This window comes from Aedes aegypti, chromosome 2 (assembly GCF_002204515.2).
Source record: "Aedes aegypti strain LVP_AGWG chromosome 2, AaegL5.0 Primary Assembly, whole genome shotgun sequence".
Classification (NCBI taxonomy): domain Eukaryota; kingdom Metazoa; phylum Arthropoda; class Insecta; order Diptera; family Culicidae; genus Aedes; species Aedes aegypti.
Genome location: NC_035108.1, coordinates 316717434 through 316738905, shown reverse-complemented (window position 1 = coordinate 316738905; position 21472 = coordinate 316717434). Strand labels below are relative to the sequence as shown.

Here is a 21472-nt window from a genome sequence, read left to right as displayed (position 1 = left end):
CCTATCAACTGACAACCCATTTTGTCATATCAAAAACACAATTCACGCGCCCCTCGGACAAATTTTGTTCTCAAAGCGAAAAACGTAAACAAACTGGACCACAATGGTATAATTTTTCATTCATCTAGCAAAAATGGAACATAAATTGGAGAATCTAACATGTCGGATATGTTTATCGGTGGGAGAGGAATCGCAACGGATGTGGCCACTGTTCGAAGCATGCTTGGAACAGAAAACACCGGCCGATATCATCCGGCACTGCTTCGGAGTGGAAGTAAGTGGCTCGGAGGCATTTAAATTCTCCCCAAAGTGATAACATTCGAGAATGTTCCTTTTAGGTTTCGAAAAGTAACAGGGCCAACGACGAGATTTGCTCCAGCTGCAAAACCGATCTGGAGGCAGCCCACCGGTTTTTGAAACAACTGAACGAATCGACGGAAAAGCTCAAGATAGTAGCGCCGAAAGTTGAAAGCGGGTATGTATAGATTAATTCAAACGTGTACTTTTTACAGCCAAGTAGTTGCTGGAAGGGGCGTACAAACTAAGTTTGTTTTCTCTTGTTCAATGCTTTTTTGACAAAATTTAAACTGATGAACGAATTTTGTAGTTTGGTCATCACAGGCGAGTTTATTCTACGAGTGGCGTTACGTGAGTATTGTCGGTCTCGTATAGCTAGGTGACAATTCTCGACTCGAGTGAAGTGACTCGCAATGCAAATCAAATGGAGAGTCACTTCACTCGAGTCAACAATTGTCACATCGCTATACGAGACCGACAATTCTCACCTCAGGTCACTCGTAAAATGAACACAAGGACATATAGCGACTGAGTGTCTAGCAATTAGAGAATTTAGCGATCACATTAAAATAGAGCCAAAAATAGACTAAACAGAAACCAACAAAGACCTCACAAAAACCATCTAACATTCCAAGAATTGTTAGAAATTAGGATTCGTTAAAGAATTCTTCCAGAAATTTCTCTGAAAGAACTTCTAAGGTTTTTACCCAGGTATTTAGGCTCAAGGACCCATCATTCAATCATTAGTAATCATCAAAAATTAAAAACAGTTTTTTTCATTCAAATTTGAAGGAATCCTTATGAAACATTTTTTATGGATTTCTCCAGAAATTTTACTGGAAGTCAATTCACGTATTTGCCCGAAGTTTCCTTCAGATTAAGAATCTATCCAAAGATTCCTTCAAGACTTTCCCTCACTGTTTTACCAATACCTTCAAGATTTTCAATCAGAGTATCCCCAAGAATTGCCACACAACCAGAAAGTTTCCTAAAACTACCATCCAAAATTGCACCGGAGATTCTCCCAAAAACTTCTCGGACACTAGTCCTCAGTTGCACAATGGGTTTTCGTAGAATTTTCTCAAAGATATTCCTTGCTATTGCGTTGAATCTACGCCGAATGAAGAAGCCTTCTCCATTGGACCCGGTCCTGGGCCAATCGCTTCCAGTCGCCCTGAACGTTAAGCGACCTTAAATCCTCCTCGACTGCAAAAATCCATCCGGTGCGCGGCCTTCCACGAAGACGACGGCCTCTCCCTGGTTCTCAGCTGAATATTGGTTTAGCCTAACGCTTCCTCCGACATGCGGGCTACATGCCCAGCCCGCCGCAGCCTGCCGTGTTTTATACGCTAAACAATATCCATTTCTTTATAGACTTGGTATAACTCGTGATTCATGCGACGCCGCCAAATGCCATTGTTCAATTTACCGCCGAGTATTGTTTGCAACACTTTACGTTCAAAGACCCCAAAAGCTCTCCGGTCGACCTCTTTCAACGTCCAATATTCGTGGCCGTTCAGAGCTACCGGAAGAATTAGAGTCTTGTACAACGCGAGTTTGGTCTTCGTCTGTAAGCTGCGGGACTTAAGCTGGTTACGATGTCCGCAAAAAGCCCGACTCGCAGCTGCAATATGCTGCATTATCGCAAGTCACTAGAGTTCCAAGGTACACACATTCTTCAACTACTTCAAGAATATCACTACCAACATCACCTATGGGCCCAAGGTGTCTACCAGCGACCATGTACTTTGTCTTTGGGGTATTAATAATGAGCCCAATTCGCGTAGTCTCCCTTTCGAAAGGCAAGTATGCCTCTTCCACGGCTCGGCGATCAATCCCGATTATGTCGATATCGTCCGCAAAACCAAGGAGCATACACGAACGTGTGATAATAGTACCATTCCCATGCACGCAAGTTCTCCTTATTGCTCCTTCTAATGCTATGTTGAACAATAAGTTTGAAAGTGCATCGCCCTGCTTCAATCCGTCTAAGGTTACAAAGGATGTTGAAATCTCATCCGCAACACGTATACTTGATTTCGATCCTTCCAACGTTGCACGAATCAGTCTAATCAGCTTCGTCGGAAAACCATGTTCCATCATTATTTCCCACAGTTCGTTTCTTTTAACTGGATCGTACGCCGCCTTAAAATCAATGCACAGATGATGAGTCTGCAAATTGTACTCCCGGAATTTATCGAGAATATGTCGCAAAGTAAACATTTGATCCGACGTCGTTCAACCCTCACGAAAACCAGCTTGGTATTCGCCGACGAAGGACTCTTCAAGCGGTCTCAATCTGTTGAACAGAATACGTGACATTATTTTGTACGCCGAGTTAAGGAGCGTTGTTCCTCGGTAATTGGCGCACTCCAATCTATGCCCTTTTTTTAAGAGAGAGCAAATGAGGCCATCCATCCAGCTAGCAGGCAAATCTTCTTCATCCCATATCCTTAGTAGTATATAGCGAATTATTCTATGCAGCTGCTCACTACCGTGCTTGAAAAGTTCAGCCGGGAGCTCATCCTTCCCTGCACCTTTGTTGTTTTTCAGCTCTTTAATCGCCTTCTTAACCTCATCTAGTGATAAAGGCTCCACAGCTTGACCATCGTTGTCGTTCATTCTGTTATCCGATGCTCTATCGTTCGCTCCATTCAATAGCGATTCGAAGTGCTCTTTCCACCTGGCAGCCACCATCGTTTTATCTGTCAGCAAATTACCTTCACGGTCGTTACACATGACGGAAGACGGCACTGACTTTCTCCGCACGCCATTCGGCATTCGTCCTACCGGGATAGAACCCATAGACAATTATCAGAATCTTTGGATGACGTAATGGGTAATTAATACTCTAGTGTAGCTTATTCACGTGAGTCCATGAATAACCAGTATTTAACAGTCGTTGTTGAGTTAGTTCTCATAGTTTTTGTCCTGTCTTCAAGTGTAGTCTCGGGACTTATAGACTCCGAATCTTTAACCATTTGCTAGGTAAAATGGATCCAGTTTCAAAAACCGTAGCAACTAGCAAGTAACAAGAACGTTAAACCCTAGCCCGATAAACAGGATGGGTCTAGGATTCAGATTTGTAGATCTTACCCCGTAACGCACCACGAAAAGGTGATCTACCCGCGTTAAGGGTAAAGAATTTTTGTTACTTAAACCCATTTGATTCTAATCCCATTGAATCATTTCGCGATCTCAACAAATGTTTATAACCTTTCCTTGTATTATTTTACAGAATATGTTTGGACAACGTAGAAGTATTCATTACTGAAGTTGAAGTTAAAACCGAACACGCAGAGGAGTATCTAGAAGACTTGAAGGAGGATGATGACATTGAGTCTCAAGAGCAGGCGTCTTCGAAAAGAGCGAGACCCAAAAGGAAGCTAGAAGTGGTCAAATCTCCACCTAAGGGAAAGCTTCAAGTGACCGTCACGCCAAAATCTGAGCAAAGAATTGCTTCGCCTAAATTTGAAATTCTTTCCTCCTCAGAAGAAGACAATCAAAACGATGCCAGTGACTACGAACAGAACATCACGTCCGATGATGAAGACGACTATGATGAATCGGACAAACCGTCCGCTAGGCGAACTTCTCAAGGAAAAAAATCGAATAATCAGCCAAAAAGATGCTGCTCGTGTAAGGAGCCACTGGACAGCCACGAAAAGGTGCAAAAACATTCCGATCAATATCATTTGAACTCGCGGATCACCAATCCTAAAGAGTACGGTAATCGAGTGTTCGAGTGTAGCGTTTGTTACCAACGGTTCGATACCAAAATTTTATATCTCAGACATCAACGAAAAATGTACGTCGACAAGCTTCATCCCTGCTCCAGGTGCGAAGAGGAATTCGCCAATTTGTTTGTACTGAAGAAACACATCAAATTTGACCACAAGAAACAGTTTAAGACTGCCCAAATGGAAGAAATGCGGAGTAAAGTAAATTTGTGTTGTGGCTGTAAGAAACAGTTCCCAACTGCAGACGCTCTCAAGGAGCACGTCGAGAAAGTACACCTCAAGGAGCGAGTGCTCTATGACACTCCCAACACTTTTGAATGCGATGTTTGCTACAACCGATTCAAAACCTTCAAATCGCTGAAACATCATCAGCTTCGATTCTTCAAAGAGAAGAAGTTCATTTGTACGCTGTGCGGGAAAAGTTTCCGCGAAAAGATGCGATTAGCGGAGCATGAAAACCTTCATCGAAAAATTGCACCCTTCCAGTGCGCTCACTGTCCGGCGAAATTTGCAATTAAAAACTCTTTCGAAGTGCACGTAAAAATGCACGACGCCGAAGAAATCTACAACTGCGAATATTGCGGCAAGGGTTTCCGGAAGAAAAGTCTCCTGATGGGCCATCTGCACATTCACGACACAGACCGCCCATTCAAGTGTCATCTCTGTCCAATCACTTTCACCCGGCAGAATCTACTGGATGCGCATCTCCTGGCACACAGTGGCTCGAAACCGCATAAATGTCAGCAATGTGCGGCATCCTACATCCATCAACGCGATTTGAGACGACACATTCGCGAGAAACACGAAGGAATTCGTAGTTTTAAGTGTCATCTTTGTCCAAAGGCCTACATCCGACATAAGTTACTGGAAACTCATTTGAAAACCCATAATGACGACTGATAACGGGGATGAGGCTCTTTCTTGTAACGAAAATGCTTGTAATTGTAATAAAAATGTGTTCCCAAATCACATCGGTTTCATTTTTTTCCCCAAAGAAGCATACGAAATACTCATCTTCTACGCATTTTGTTGTAGCTGAGCAATTCTCGCTGAAACCAGGCCGCCATCGGCACCCATCGTTAGAATTCCAATTTTATGTCACTGATCGCTAGTTTTCGATAAAACTTAAGGGTGGTCCTTTCGGTTTTCTCAAATTGGTGGACACCTCGTACGCCAGCTGGCTAAACAGTTTGCGAAAAGCCCATTTTTTTTGATAAATCTTGGGTATTTTCACGAGATATGTCTCATATTTCCCTTGCAACACATAGCGAAAATATTGTTTGCATTGATTGCACTCGCAAAAACTCGCACTAGTTTTTGTATCTTACGCAATTTTTACTCAGCTTTCAGATGGTGATCTCAGAATTCAAAACGAGCGGTGCGCTAATGATGAAAACTCGATTTTTCTAACAAAATTCAAGATGGCGGCCAAGTTCAAAATAGCCGCCAAAATTTGTTAACTTCAAATGAAAGCTATATCCTTTCTCTATACGATGCCACTAAGTTTGCTATATGTTCCAAGGGAAATATGAGACATATCATGTGAAAATACCCAAGATTTATCATGAAATGGGCTTTTTCGCAAACTGTTTAGCTAGCTGGCGTACAAGGGGTCCACCAATTTGAGAAAACCGAAAGGACCACCCTTAAGTTTTATCGAAAACTAGCGATCAATGACATAACATTGGAATTCTGACGATAGGTGCCGATGGCGGCCTGGTTTCAGCGAGAATTGCTGTTACAGAACTGCAATTTCTTCTAAATTTCTGAAAGAGAAAACTCGGAACATCTGACAACATATGACGTTGTTTTACCTGTATAGATTGCCTTTACATTCAAGTTGTAAATACTAACGTTTTTCCAAACAGAATGACTATAATGGACCATTTATTTTTTCCATTAATGCTGACGAAAATTGTGGAGAAAAGATCAAAATATTAGATGGACCGGTTCAATTTTGCATTTAGTAGCACTTCGGAATCAATGTGATGCTCAAGGAATTTATGAATATTGAAGAACCTTTATAGGATTTACATTGAACCTCTGAAAAAAAAAGTTATAAGAAATTAAGCTTTAACAAAAAATGAAGATGTTAAATGTATGGCTCATGGAAAACTTATTGTTCATTAATTTAAACCTGCATGACCAGTGACGTTCTGGAATAATTTTATTTACAATGCTCGAAAACATCGTGTGAAGTAAACCTACAAAATTGCATAGAACAATCAAATACAAAATTTTCAGGTCAATTCTACGAGCTCTTGAAGTAAGTAGCCTTTACTTCATAACTAATGGAAACAGATAAAAAATAGAAAAAGTTGCAGAAATAAGTGAAGTTTGGAAGTTAATTTTGGTTCTTCCTGTTATCACATAGATGTGAAGAAACAACATATTCGAATTCTTCTTTCGGAACATGACAATGCTGTAGTGCAAAGCATTTTGTAGTGGCAACTCATAGGAAAACCATTGCATCGTCAAAATGTACTTAGCATAATGACTTTCACGTGATTCTATCTTATGACTCAAATAATTTAAGATTTGTCTATGTATTGTGGAATTCTACTATTTTTTGGTGTGTCTGAGTTTTATAAAATATTCATCAAAAAATCGGAAGCGGAGCTCTGTCTTGAGAAATACTTTACTCAAAGTAGAAAACACAATTTCCTATAACATAGTTCAACGATACTTCCATTATGATATATGATATATGAATAAAAGATTTATTGTGTGCGAGTTTAAAAATTCGAATTATTCAACCATGATCACCTTATTATAATAACGTTTCATTAAATATGAGCAAATTTTGTTCTAAATTAAGTTATCAAACATTGTTCTGAACTTGTTCTATGCAGCTAGTGTGAAGATAAATGGCTTGGGCAAGCCGAGAAACAAACCCTTGTTTGTGTACAGGCAGTAACTGTAGCTGAGAAGCGTGTGCGTATAAGCTTACCTTTTGATTTTGACATTTCCCTATTCAATTATTTTGGGTAGAAAAATATCAAACAAGCTTGTTTGTTTGCTGATACTTCTCTCTTAGTTTTGAACGAGTTTAAATTTTGAATGTGATATTTTGAACGCAGTCTAATATTAAATTTGGGGGAAAATAATACAACATGACTACATCATCATACGCCTCGGCGTGCCGCGTGTGTGCTCAAACCGGAGCAGAAACCATGGAATCTATCTACGAACCCATGGCGGAAGGAAGGACTCCTGCACAAATAATTGAGGAGTGTTTCTCCATTGCGGTAAAAATGTTGTTTATTATTATTTCTATTTAAGTATTAATCTCTCGATCTTTTAGATGAGCTCTTGTAATGGTTTTCCTGACAAATTGTGCCAGAATTGTAAGAATGAATTGTTATCAGTGCTCCATTTTCATTCGACTTTACTGGAATCTGAGAAGAAATTCAAAAATTTAGTAGCTTTACCTAAGATAGAGTTTACGTGAGTAAACCCATCCTATTGAAAATTGTTGTGTCAAGCTAATTGAAATGCATTTTACAGAGAACCGGTCGATGGAAACCTATCTTCGGTATTTATTTCAGAAGAATATATCAAAACAGAGGTCGACTCGGAATGCGAAGAGATTGTTCATGATAACATAGACACCGACGAAGATGACCAACCGATAGCTCAGCGGAAACGTCGAACAAAACGAGCGAAAAAGAAGAAATTCGAAGAACCTATTATCAAAAAGCAAGAACCTAGCAGCGTAGAAGAAGAACCCGAAGAACGCAAACCTAAGGTCGAAGAAGACGTGAAACCAGATACGTCGAAACCGGTAAAGAAAAGATGGGTTGACATACAGATTGACATGAACTCCTCGCCGGACAATTCATCGAGCAATGAGAATTACTCAGATTACGATAGTGCCAACAGTTCGGACGAAGGCGACGAAGGAGACCAGAAACCGAAGAAAAAACGCCTGTACTATGGGGTCAAAGCAGATTCCCAGCCAAAGCGTTGCTGCGAATGTAAAGATTTCCCGCTGGATAGCCATGAAAAAGTTGAAGAACATTCCGATAAGTATCATTACCGGTATCGCGTTACCAACGAGCGAGACATCGAGGACAATCCGTTTGAATGTCCGACTTGTTACAAGCGGTTCGATTCCAAGAAAGAATTTTTACGCCATCAACGTAAGATGTACGTGGAACGGTTGCATCCATGCCCGAAATGTGACGAGGAATTTGCCAATCAATATGTTCTTCAAAGACATCTCAAATTGTATCATAAGAAAAAGATGATAATCGAGCGTATGGAAGAGTTGAGGCAGGAGTCGCACATATGTTGCGCTTGTAAGAAGAAGTTCGATACCCACGAGCAACTCCGGGCCCATTCTGAGGAGATTCATCTCAAAGAGAGCCTTTCATATGATGGTGATTATCAGTTTGAATGCGAGGTATGCTTTCGTCGTTTTAAAACTCGTCAATCTATGAAAGTGCACCAGTATCGGATGTTCAAGGGCAAGAAATTCATCTGTGCCCTATGCGGTAAAGCATTCAAGGAGAAGGCGTTTCTGCGCGATCACGAGAATTCTCACAGAAGAGAAAAGCCCTACGAATGTCCGAAATGTGACGCTCGGTTTTCTATCAAAGGCTCGTATGACGCACATGTCAGGTTACATGACGCAAAAGAAGAATTCAAATGCGAATACTGTGGACGTGGTTTTCGAACGAAAAGTCTTCTCAAGGGTCACCTCACGGTTCACTCGGAGGATCGCCCCTTCAAATGCCATTTGTGTCCAATTACGTTCACCCAGCAACGTCTGTTGGATTCTCACATCGAGTTTCATCTGGGAAATAAGCCGTTCAAGTGTCAACAGTGTCCGGCATCGTATCGTTATCAGCGTGATTTACGGGGCCATATACGCGAGAAGCACGAGGGAATTCTCAACTTTCAGTGTACGTTCTGTCCGAAGGCGTTTAACCGGAAGAAACCTCTGATGGTGCATCTGAAAACACATCAAGCAATCTAATGTAGGTTTATGTCCATGTGATTCGTAAATAAATTAATCTACGTATCTTTTATGCGACGTGACATTTATGTGCTGGTGAAGAATATCATTATCAGTGACGCGAGAAGTTTGTGGGACATGTCATATGCACAAAGATGCATGTTTTGGTCAGGTGTCCTATACATGATTTTATGTGATTTTCAACACTATTGATGAAATATTTGTTGAGCTTTTGAATATTTCAATATGTGTATATTAGACCAGTTTGATTTCTTCCACAGGTTCTCCACCCCACTTCAAATTTTTAATTTGTTGGTCAAAACAAGTATTTTGTTGAACCATATAACAAAATTGAGGATAGGATAACTCCGGGACAAACACTAACCTAATTCCAAGAGAATCTCTTGTTGAGCTTTTAGAGCTATCCTTGTAATCCTTGAGTACTTTTGAGTAATCCCTTGAGTACTTGTAAGAAAGTGCTCTATAAGTTCTATGGAGCCCTTCCTTTTCCTTGAGCACTCTTTGTATAACTCCAAGACAAACCCTTACGAAGTTCCAAGAGAAATCTGTTGAACTTTGTTGAGTTATCCTTGTGCCGAAATCCATCGATTACCGAAATGAAAATAATGTTTATTTCATGAAATTAAAAAAAAAAAAAATCGACAGATGCGAGGAATTAGGTTGTGCGCTCTTGAACTCTTGAATTAAAGAGTTAACTATTGAAATTTTGGAAGCATCACTTTAAAGAGGGCCGCACAAATAACTTTCTATTGCTCCATCAAGGAGGATGAAGTGAAGTCAATAATAAACTGAAGCACTTGAAAGAGAAATTAGTCTTCACATTTTATAAAGATTAAATCTTCTGTTGTTTGGCCAAATTTGGAATATATTACCACCTTTTGCTACACGCACGGTTATGAACGTGGTTGCGCCTCTGATCATAATCACCAAGCGGCAACCAGATACAAGGGGTTGTCAAAATAACTGGGACAGGCAAAAATTGGGCCAATTGGGATGCTGTAACTTTGTCAAGCATTGACCGATTTTAGTTCAGAAGTAATGGACGGGTCAAGTAATCTAGTTCTGAGGTGCTCCCACGGAGATGATCTATGACCACAGAATACCGGTGATAATCCGGATCTCCGGAACCATATCTTATGCAATACAATTATGACGTGTTTTTGGCAAAGACATCAGTTGAAAACTCAAAATGTTACTACACATTGAGATAGAAGATAAAATTCTGAAGCGATTGGTGCGCCAAGTATTAAGATCGGTCCAGAAACAACCAAGATATGGCCTTTACTCCAGAATTAGCACCAGTAGTGGATACGAATTAAAATCAAATAATTTTTTCTTACTTAATTCGTTTATTTTGAAGGTTCAGGTGCCGTAGGGCATAACAGAGCCGAAATCTTTTCTTTTTTTTTACATTGTTTACATTTTATTTATTTTAATAACTATGTTAGTATGGGGAAGTTTTAAGGTTAGTGAATACAATTTATACAACAGGAAAGGAAAGGATTTTTCGGGATTTCTTAAGCTATTTAGATTTCTATGTTGATGGGACAGAAAATCAAATAATTTTTCCACTGAAAATATGTCGTGCAATATTTTTTCTCCATAGCTCATCTTATAAAGTGAAAATGAGTCTTGGACAGATTTGGCCACTCATGGCGTCATCTCTGCCCCATTCGCAGTCGCATCTGGTGTCCCGCAGGGCAGCCACCTTGGACCGCTTCTTTTTGTGCTGTTTGCTCTCGATTTATGCACTGAGATCAAATCCTCTAAAGTGATGTATGCTGACGACTTCAAATTCTTCCGTGTGGTGACATCTCCTGTAGATTGCTGCGCACTAAAAATGGATATCGACCGTCTGCTGGACTGGTGCAAGGAAAATGATATGGAGGTGAACATTAGAAAAAACAACGTAATTACATTCTCGCGGTTACAATCAACGTTCGCTTTTGAATACACTATGGGCGATAGCATGTTGGAGAGAGTTGCATACGTTAAAGATTTAGGAATTACGATCTATGCTAAGCTCAGATTCTCGCAACATATATCATCCGTGACAGCAAAGGCATTTATAGTTCTGTGTATTATCAGACGTAATACTTAGGTGTTTCGCGATATATATTGCCTCAAATTATTGTATGTAACTCTTGTACGCAGTATATTGAAATACGACGTCACCGTCTGGGCACCTTACCATGCTGTTCAAATCGCTCGCCTAGAACGCGTACAAAAAACTTTCCTCCGATTTGCACTTCGTTATCGCCCATGGCGTAACAATCACCATCTCCCTCCTTATGAACAGCGTTGCGCCCTCATGAAGTTGCCTACACTACAGAATCGACGGGAACTTCTTCAACGATTGCTGATATTCGACCTGCTCAACAACAACCTTGACTGCTCCGATCTCTTGGAAAGGTTACGCTTCAACGCACCGGGAAGGTCGATTTCTTCAGAAGGGCTACGCATCGCACCCAGTATGGGCAGAATAACCCTCTAAATATGTGTTATCAACGTTTTAATGAAAGGTACCACTTGTTTGACTTTAATTTGTCCAAAAAATGTGTTTAGATTAAGAATTAGCGCATATGCTATAGTCTGTACGATAGTTAGTTTTGTCGAAGACTTTTACAATAAATAAATAATTTGTAGAAATACTTACATATTATTTATTGATTATTGATAATTAATCTCTCAATTTACCCTATTTTAATAATCCATGCGGTTTTGGTATGATTGTATATGTCAATGGTTGTTACTCCGCGATTGATCGAAACTAGTAAGAATTGCACTTCGATCCAAATGAATAAGGGATGGGAGTATCCGCTTACTCTCTAATAGAAATTTTAGCAGATCTTATATTTGTGATCAATAACGGCGCCGGCCAAGTCCTTACAGTCAGTTGGGATGGGAAAGGAATGTTAGGGTGTAATGATTGTTGCTTCTAGAGACCGAGAATACCTTTGCATCTCTACAATCACCACGGGAAAGGTTTTTATTAGTGAGGAAGAAAAAAGATCCATCGATAAGGAGGGAAATACGATTTTTACTTAAAACTATTTTTGCATTTTGTCTCGCGGTGAAAAGATATTTTAAGATCGAAGATTAAGAAAATGCGTTGTCATTCAAAATGTTGAACCATTCAAAAGTTATTTTTAGTAATAACAAAAAAGCTATGTATAATGAAATTATATTCAATTGCCCATTGCACAGTGTTGTCATCAGAAAATCGCTCTCTTTCCCTCCTTCGGGAAATCTAAAAACAACGGTGCCAGTACCTGGCACCATTGTTTAGAAGTTTTGTTGAAGAGCTAAAGAGAGCGAACTTCGCCGTGAAATGCCTAATTAGAATAAGGGTTTATGCCGACACTTGAAGTGACGAATCATCCATAGTTTGTTTCAAAATACAAAAACAATAGTGATAGAACCCAGATAACCAGAAGTCGCATGAAATTTCACATAATAACTCGTTTATTCATACAAACTACATAAAAATCGCAAAACACGGTGGATAAAATCATCAGACTTATGAGTTTCCTCGCATAAAACGTTTTTTTCTGAGTTCATTCGTACATTTTGTTTTGTCTCGTACACTCCTCGTACAAAGTAAATCAAATCAATCCGTAGCAGCTGTCAAATCAACATTTGTTATCATAGGTTAAGTCGCATAAGATCATAGGTTAGTCCAGTAGAAAATTTACACTCTCGCATTATATGCTATTGTTCATCACATAATATATGCACGTATATCGCCTCCACTTTTGTACGTAGAAGGCCTTTTCGCGACATCTTATAAGTGAAATTTTGCACATACAAAGCCTCCAAGTGATTTCGTTATACGTACATTTTGGTTGTCTGGGAAGTTTCAAAATTGAATAAAAGTAAAACCTATAGGATATCTCTAAGAAAACACAACACTGTAGTACGTCACCATTCATAATATCGAACTAATCAAGTTTATATTCAGTAATGACGGAAAAAATAATTTTTGAGTTAACCAAAACCGTAACCCTATAGTACGCCAACATTCATAATGTCGAACTATTCAAAGCTTATCTAGTAACGACGTAAAAAGAAAGGTATATGTATACTTTTTTCAAATGGGGTTTTATGCCGACACTTGTAGCGACGAACCATCCATATTTTGTTTGAAAAATATAGAAACGTCACGTCGCCTCAATACAAATGTGTAATCATAAGCATGAAACGAGCTCACCATTTTGTAATCCATCCTCGACTGAACGAGAATATCTTTTCGCACTCGCACAACGTGAACCGGATACGATTAACCTTGATTTCATCGCTTGCTCCCCAGGAACATGGTACAGAATAAAGAACCACACACTACACCAATGTCCAACAAATCTCACGTACCGCCGACGACCCGAAAAAAAACGAACACGATTGCTTGGGCTTCCCCAAAGCACTGCCCAGCAAATCAGGGAAACCGGAAGCCGCCCGCAATACGAGATAAAAAAAAAACAAAAACGAACAAAAATGAAAACTCCCATGCGGTTTTTGTTTTGTGAATGTTAAAAACCAACTAATGTATGTAAGTGGCAAATCATGGAAGCTTGGAACGTGACCACTCAGTTGAGAACCATTGAAACTTGTGCTTCACCAAATTTTTGTAATGCCAGAATCTGGAGAAATCACATAGGGTGATGTGCTAGTATCCATCGTATTAAGCATTGATCAGTGAGAACTGCAATTTTACCAGTATTGCAATGAATGATGCTGACACAAACCGATGCCAAACAATTCTTTCTCAAAACGGCTTTAGCATTGTACAATAACATTTTGATAAATCTTGATCTCTTTTTGGAAATAATGCAAAGAAAATGCATCTTACCGTATTCTCAGTCCGTCGTATCGTTTTCAACTCCGTCGCAATCAGTTTCCAGATTCGTCTCACAACTTACGGCTCACTGTGTGTATTGAATGGTTAAAACACAACATATCAACACTATAATAAAATGTTTTACTAGAATATATAGATCTACTGGCATCCCCCTCCATTCCTTCAGCATGATGGAATATACTAATTTCCTTTAAAATTCATTGTTCGTTATCAAAATTCAACCCAAACATATGATGACAATTCCTTTTGACCGTACAATTATGGCATTTGCTCACAGTACAGCGAAAACAAAGAATCAAAGAAACCGTATTTTTACATCGAGCGTCGCGCACACATTGATGCGCACAAGCTTTTTTTTCTCAGTACGACGGATTAAACTTTGTTTACATTCTCAATTATACGCGGCGGTTGAGGAAATTTCGTAAAATTTGGTGATTTATTGAAGTTTTACGGCGCGTGATTGGAATGAAATCCTTCAGTGAAGAAGTACGAAGGTTTCCCATAGTGAAAATAGGTGCCCGGCGAAGTAAGTCACCCACGGGGGCGGGAAGAAACTTGTGTTGGAAAGTGGTGTGGCTCAGTCGATCGCTAAGCATTTCTCTCAAATCGTGTTCGTCCATGCGATTTCGGTGAAAAAGTGCAAAGTGGATAATTGAACTGAAGCTATTTACCGAAATACAGTAGTTTTATTGCATTTTTGGTGTACAAGTGTACAAACCATAACAGCTTTCACAAAATTACACTTGGATAATGAGTCTATGTTGCAGGTAAGTTTGAATATCCGCCGTAGTGGAACATTTAAAGTTTGATACGACGAATAGTAGCGCTTACGACGAAGAAGAACAAAACCCTATGAGCTCGGTTTAATTCGATAGTGACGAACTGAAGAACAACTTTTCCGAAAGCACTAGGTTTCAAGATTGAGTTACGAATCTTGAGACATATGGGTTTGAAATATGTGATGCTTTGGATGCTTGATGCTCCAATTTAGCACTATTCCATACTAATACTAACTTGAGGTCCAAACATTTGATGATAACCAGGCGCTTTGTTTAGTTAAGCAGACATGCCACATGTAGCCCTTAATTCCATGAGAAACTAATTCAATGAGCTCCATTTTCCGAGCTTGCGACATCACACAGTAAAATTTTCAACTAACCAATGTGTTATATAGTAGTCCCGGTTGCAAATTTTCACTGAAGAATGTATCATTTTATTGTAAAACTGTTTATAAGATATAAGCGTCCGAAGCTTCAAAAATACGTTGTTCTTGGACCTTTTATCATAATAAACCTTTCCTGCGATGGAGCATTCCCCTTTTAAATTATCTTATATGTTTTAGTAAAACTCAACTAAATTGTCTTTCCAAAACTGTAGAACAATCGAAAATTCGTTTAAATTTCGCCAAGTCATCGCGATTTGAATTTGGGGTCAATATGACCCCAAGGCACAGACTAGTAATATATTTATGAAACTTACTCTCCAAAAATACTCTTCAAGATAATTGAAAAAGAAATCCATGCGAAAATAAAATACTTGAAACTTGAAACAGTTCTTCAAAGGGCTCTGGGGTCATATTGATCCCAAAAGACAGACAAAAGCGTTAAATGACAGCAAAAAAAGTTTTTCTGTCCTATGTTTCACATATTCATGATAACTTCAAAAGGATTACGGACTTAAAAAAATATCAAATATGTTCATTCAACAATTCAATAAGCAGCAACAAGTTCTCCATGAAAAGGGGCTAACAAATTGGGCCAGATAGAGAGAACGAGTGAAACATCGACCATTTACTAATCTGTCGATTAACGACTTTGTGGAAAGCATAAGAGCAACACCCCCATACGGCAAAATGATGAATTACGATACGCACTGTAAATGCAGGCGAAGCACTGTTCTGTGTACACTCTTGAAAATAATGGAAATTATTGTGGACATAATTCTCGATATGACTGAATGACACATGATGTAAGTGATGGAACGACACAAAAACGTAATTCATGTAATTTGGCTCGCTTCTTTTATATGCATCGGAAAGACGTAAAATCACATGATTTTTTGGGAGTGTGTAAATATCCAATTAGGTGTAATTTCTCACTTCAGCTTCGATCGGCTCATAACAAATTGCATAATCGAATATTTTCTTACTGTTGAAACGAAAGAGATGTCTTGTCTCAACATTCTCACATGGACTACATCTTCAGAAAGGGACGAATGCCCGAAAGTTTATATTATCGAAAAACATTACATTTTTCGAATAAATATTGCAGAATTATTTTTTGTTTAACTCTTTCAGAATAATTCAGTGGCCCTAAAAAGGGCCGTTTGTTTTGATAGATGTTGTCCGATATTCGAAGGGGTGGATTTACTTTGAGCTGGTGTACTTGGTGACGGCCTTGGTACCCTCGGAGACGGCATGCTTGGCCAATTCTCCCGGCAACAGCAAACGAACAGCGGTTTGAATTTCACGAGACGTTATCGTCGAACGCTTGTTGTAATGAGCCAAACGGGAAGCCTCAGCAGCGATCCGCTCGAAGATGTCGTTGACGAAGCTGTTCATGATGCTCATGGCCTTCGATGAAACTCCGGTGTCCGGGTGGACCTGTTTCAGCACCTTGTAAATATAGATGGCGTAGCTTTCCTTGCGGCGTACCTTCTTTTTCTTATCTCCCTTGACGACGCTCTTCTGAGCCTTGCCGGACTTTTTCGCAGCTTTTTCACTTGTTTTCGGTGCCATTTTCAAATGACTGTTGTTCACACTGATAGCGATAAACTAATGATTCAGTTCAATTTATGACACTGTCTTTTATACTTCTAGAGTAGCAGCGGAGGCTCATCCCATTTGCTGTACCACATGTACAACGGTATTCAGACAAGGGGTGTTCGTATACTCTGCAGTACAATGCAGGTATAAAAGAGCAGCTTATGTCGGTATGGGCATCAGTTGAGTTTCGGCAGTTAATTTAGCAGCATCCGTTTTATCGATATTGACAGTATGTCTAGCCGTGGCAAAGGAAGAAAAGTTGGAACAAAGGCGAAGTCCCGTTCGGGCCGTGCTGGCTTGCAGTTTCCAGTCGGTCGTATTCATCGTCTGCTCAGAAAGGGCAACTATGCCGAGCGCGTTGGTGCCGGTGCTCCCGTTTATCTGGCCGCCGTGATGGAATATCTGGCTGCTGAAGTTCTCGAGTTGGCAGGAAACGCTGCCCGGGATAACAAGAAGTCCAGAATCATCCCACGTCACCTGCAGCTGGCCATTCGGAACGATGAGGAACTAAACAAACTCTTGTCCGGAGTGACCATTGCTCAGGGAGGTGTGCTGCCGAACATCCAGGCCGTGCTGCTACCCAAGAAAACCGAGAAGAAGGCCTAAAATCATCTGTCATTATCGAATATCCACAACAAACCGTCCTTTTCAGGACGACCATACCGATTGAAAAGAGTTTGTTAGGTTAAATTTTCTACAATGCCTTTGTAGGGAAGTAAAGCCAATAATTTTCGGTAAACACGTACCTCATCGTTCATCGTCATCGTTCGGCTGAGCAATAATTGCTAATATACTATCCATAATTATCAAACCAAAAAAAAACTAATGTTTTTCATGTGATTCTATGAAAATCCAGCCATATCAAGGGTTAAATGCCAAGGTTTCATAATGAAATTTGATAATAATGAGAACTTTCACTACAGAAACATTAGTTTTAATACTTGGCGTAAATAAGTAAATAATCGTGCTTCATCAAATTGCAGGACGCTTCGGAAGCCGTACACTTGCATTTTCAACGGTATATATGGTCTAAATTCCGATTTTTTTTCTCTTGGTATCCATAATTATGATGTTTTCTACATTCGTGAAAGTTGACGGAATACAGTCAACTCTCCATAACTCGATATTAAAGGGACCATCGAGTTACAGAACACAAAACCAGTGCTAATGCGATTCAAGGGACCATCGAGGTAGCCATGAAAACCAACTTTTACTATGGTTCTCTTATCGAGTTAGATATCGAGATACGAAATATCGAGTAAGGATAATCGGATAATCCGAATCAACACGGTACTTGGTCCTCTACCTAAATCATTCGAATCTCTATATGATACAAAGGACACAATGTCATAAAGTCAATTAAAACAATGTAATTGGAGACAATGTCCTATTGTCAATGGACACAATAGCACATGTACTCTATTGACCACACAGAAAAGCACATAATTTGCAATCTATTTCTAATTTACTTTCAATTATAATGATCACATGGCAATTTGAGAAACTTTGGAAAAACGATCATTGCTATTTTCAAACTATTTTTATGACGACAATTTATTGAGCAGTTATTAAGAGGCCGATTATAAGCCACTGAGGAAAGGTGGCCGCATCAAAGACCACGATCCACGCACATTTTAAGATAGATCTATGGAGAAAAATTTGTGTGTTACCGTTACATCTCCAAAGTACAGTCAACGCACCCTTATCCGATATTTCGTATCTCGATGTCGAGTTAAAAAACCATACTATAAATCGGTTTTCATACTTATCTCGATGATCCCTAGGATCGCAGTAGCACGGGTTTAGTATTCTGTGACTCGACATCTCCATAACTTGTGATCCCTTCAATATCGAGTAAGGGAGAGTTGACTATAGTTGATAATTCTTATATCCGAAGCGTGGTAAGACATTTCTTTATAAGCATAAGTCATTTTGAATCAATTTTATCAGTATGTGTCGGTCAAACTTTATTTAAATAAAAAGTTTTTGTGCGGTTGTTAGGCAAAGGTAATTTTCAATTTATTAATTTCGTTCTCCTAGTTTTTTTACGATATTTCGGAAATTAGACAAAGACATTTCATTTATTTTCCTAAAGAAAAATTGGTCGCAGTCAATTTCCGCACTTAACACTTTGCCACGTAATTTCTCAAACACAAACCTTTGATCATTGAATTATTGAGCTGGAAACGCTACGGAATGTTTGCTTTCGTACTCGTAAAAAGGCATACAGAAAGCAAAGCGGCCTTTAAGGAAACTATCATTATAATCTAGCACACTTGAATGATTAAAAAACTAAATGCCTAAATTTTCAATAATAACTCTTCAATCTAGAATGTTTTGGTGGCCCTGAAAAGGGCCGTTTTTTTCAAATGTCAGATCTGTACCTTAATCTCAAAATTTAAGCACGTTCTCCGCGAATGCGACGGGCCAGTTGAATGTCTTTTGGCATGATCGTTACGCGCTTAGCATGGATGGCACACAGATTAGTATCTTCGAACAGGCCAACTAGATATGCTTCACTGGCTTCCTGCAGAGCCATGACGGCCGAGCTCTGGAAGCGTAGATCGGTCTTGAAATCCTGGGCGATCTCTCGGACCAGGCGTTGGAATGGTAGCTTGCGGATCAAGAGTTCGGTCGACTTCTGGTAACGACGGATCTCACGCAGGGCGACAGTTCCCGGCCGGTAGCGATGGGGCTTCTTTACTCCTCCGGTGGCTGGAGCGCTCTTACGAGCGGCTTTGGTGGCCAGCTGTTTACGGGGAGCCTTTCCTCCGGTGGACTTACGAGCGGTCTGCTTGGTACGGGCCATTGCTGGTGCGCGATTTCCTTGATAGTTAACTGAACACGATCGAATAAAGACTGACAATGAACTCCGACACTCGAACAGAACTGCTTTTATAGTCTACCACTGCCTATGAGAGATTGATCAAACAATAGAATCTCTTTACCTACTACAGTATAAAAAAGGATACGTTTCGCCAAATTGGCATTAGTTTCTTTCCGTCTGTTCGAGTCGATACATCGCACGTTAACCTCAACAAGCAAACATGACTGGCCGCGGCAAAGGAGGCAAAGGTCTAGGAAAGGGAGGCGCCAAGCGTCATCGTAAGGTACTGCGTGATAACATCCAGGGTATAACAAAGCCCGCCATTCGTCGTCTGGCCCGCCGTGGTGGTGTCAAGCGTATTTCCGGTCTGATCTACGAGGAAACACGAGGCGTACTGAAGGTGTTTTTGGAAAACGTTATCCGTGATGCCGTCACCTATACGGAACATGCCAAGCGCAAGACAGTCACCGCCATGGATGTGGTTTACGCTCTGAAGCGCCAAGGACGTACACTGTACGGTTTCGGAGGTTAATCATCAATTTGGAGAACCTTTGCCAAGAAAAACAGCCCTTTTCAGGGCTACAATATTGTTTTTACGAAAGAGTTATTGAGTAATAAAATAAGAGGTATTATTTTGTCTACGATTGTTAATGTTAAGATTAGACAATTCGATATCAATTAACTACCAAAAAAATTAGGAATCATGATTATGCAGAATGCGCTGGTATCGATTGAGTATTTTGAAAGTAGGAACTTTAGATATTTATTGTCCAAAAAAAAAAAAAAACAAGACCAAAAAGAAACCATACAGCAGCTAAAAGAACAAAAGAATACCAATCAGGAATCAAGAAAATTAAAAATAAACTTACAATAACTAGAAGATGAGAGTTTGGTTTCTCATATTTTCAATGTCCAACAAATCTCACGTACCGCCGACGACCCGAAAAAAAACGAACACGATTGCTTGGGCTTCCCCAAAGCACTGCCCAGCAAATCAGGGAAACCGGAAGCCGCCCGCAATACGAGATAAAAAAAAACAAAAACGAACAAAAATGAAAACTCCCATGCGGTTTTTGTTTTGTGAATGTTAAAAACCAACTAATGTATGTAAGTGGCAAATCATGGAAGCTTGGAACGTGACCACTCAGTTGAGAACCATTGAAACTTGTGCTTCACCAAATTTTTGTAATGCCAGAATCTGGAGAAATCACATAGGGTGATGTGCTAGTATCCATCGTATTAAGCATTGATCAGTGAGAACTGCAATTTTACCAGTATTGCAATGAATGATGCTGACACAAACCGATGCCAAACAATTCTTTCTCAAAACGGCTTTAGCATTGTACAATAACATTTTGATAAATCTTGATCTCTTTTTGGAAATAATGCAAAGAAAATGCATCTTACCGTATTCTCAGTCCGTCGTATCGTTTTCAACTCCGTCGCAATCAGTTTCCAGATTCGTCTCACAACTTACGGCTCACTGTGTGTATTGAATGGTTAAAACACAACATATCAACACTATAATAAAATGTTTTACTAGAATATATAGATCTACTGGCATCCCCCTCCATTCCTTCAGCATGATGGAATATACTAATTTCCTTTAAAATTCATTGTTCGTTATCAAAATTCAACCCAAACATATGATGACAATTCCTTTTGACCGTACAATTATGGCATTTGCTCACAGTACAGCGAAAACAAAGAATCAAAGAAACCGTATTTTTACATCGAGCGTCGCGCACACATTGATGCGCACAAGCTTTTTTTTCTCAGTACGACGGATTAAACTTTGTTTACATTCTCAATTATACGCGGCGGTTGAGGAAATTTCGTAAAATTTGGTGATTTATTGAAGTTTTACGGCGCGTGATTGGAATGAAATCCTTCAGTGAAGAAGTACGAAGGTTTCCCATAGTGAAAATAGGTGCCCGGCGAAGTAAGTCACCCACGGGGGCGGGAAGAAACTTGTGTTGGAAAGTGGTGTGGCTCAGTCGATCGCTAA

General features: G+C 39.7%; 6 protein-coding genes across 6 annotated transcripts; 4 read left to right on the top strand and 2 right to left on the bottom strand.

Annotated features, from left to right (window-relative positions):
- The first annotated feature begins 52 nt into the window (after positions 1–52).
- Positions 53–5006, top strand: LOC5578776 (zinc finger protein 2 homolog). The gene is made up of 3 exons (XM_001657096.2): positions 53–274; positions 339–475; positions 3536–5006. The coding sequence occupies exons 1-3, from the start codon at positions 134–136 to the stop codon at positions 4935–4937; spliced, it is 1680 nt and encodes a 559-aa protein (XP_001657146.2). The 5' UTR covers positions 53–133; the 3' UTR covers positions 4938–5006.
- Positions 5007–7011: 2005 nt separating this feature from the next.
- Positions 7012–9075, top strand: LOC5578780 (zinc finger protein 425). Its single transcript, XM_021845752.1, has 3 exons — positions 7012–7285; positions 7342–7484; positions 7545–9075. The coding sequence occupies exons 1-3, from the start codon at positions 7151–7153 to the stop codon at positions 9016–9018; spliced, it is 1752 nt and encodes a 583-aa protein (XP_021701444.1). The 5' UTR covers positions 7012–7150; the 3' UTR covers positions 9019–9075.
- A 7108-nt stretch (positions 9076–16183) lies between these two features.
- On the bottom strand, positions 16184–16668 carry LOC5578778 (histone H2B). Its single transcript, XM_001657098.2, has one exon. The coding sequence runs from the start codon at positions 16608–16610 to the stop codon at positions 16239–16241; it is 372 nt and encodes a 123-aa protein (XP_001657148.1). The 5' UTR covers positions 16611–16668; the 3' UTR covers positions 16184–16238.
- Positions 16669–16802: 134 nt separating this feature from the next.
- Positions 16803–17295, top strand: LOC5578779 (histone H2A). Its single transcript, XM_001657099.2, has one exon. It carries the CDS (start codon positions 16869–16871, stop codon positions 17241–17243), a length of 375 nt encoding a protein of 124 aa, XP_001657149.1. The 5' UTR covers positions 16803–16868; the 3' UTR covers positions 17244–17295.
- A 1687-nt stretch (positions 17296–18982) lies between these two features.
- On the bottom strand, positions 18983–19524 carry LOC110676733 (histone H3). Its single transcript, XM_021845746.1, has one exon. It carries the CDS (start codon positions 19444–19446, stop codon positions 19036–19038), a length of 411 nt encoding a protein of 136 aa, XP_021701438.1. The 5' UTR covers positions 19447–19524; the 3' UTR covers positions 18983–19035.
- Positions 19525–19684: 160 nt separating this feature from the next.
- LOC5578784 (histone H4) lies at positions 19685–19996 on the top strand. Its single transcript, XM_001657104.2, has one exon. The coding sequence runs from the start codon at positions 19685–19687 to the stop codon at positions 19994–19996; it is 312 nt and encodes a 103-aa protein (XP_001657154.1).
- Positions 19997–21472: the final 1476 nt, after the last annotated feature.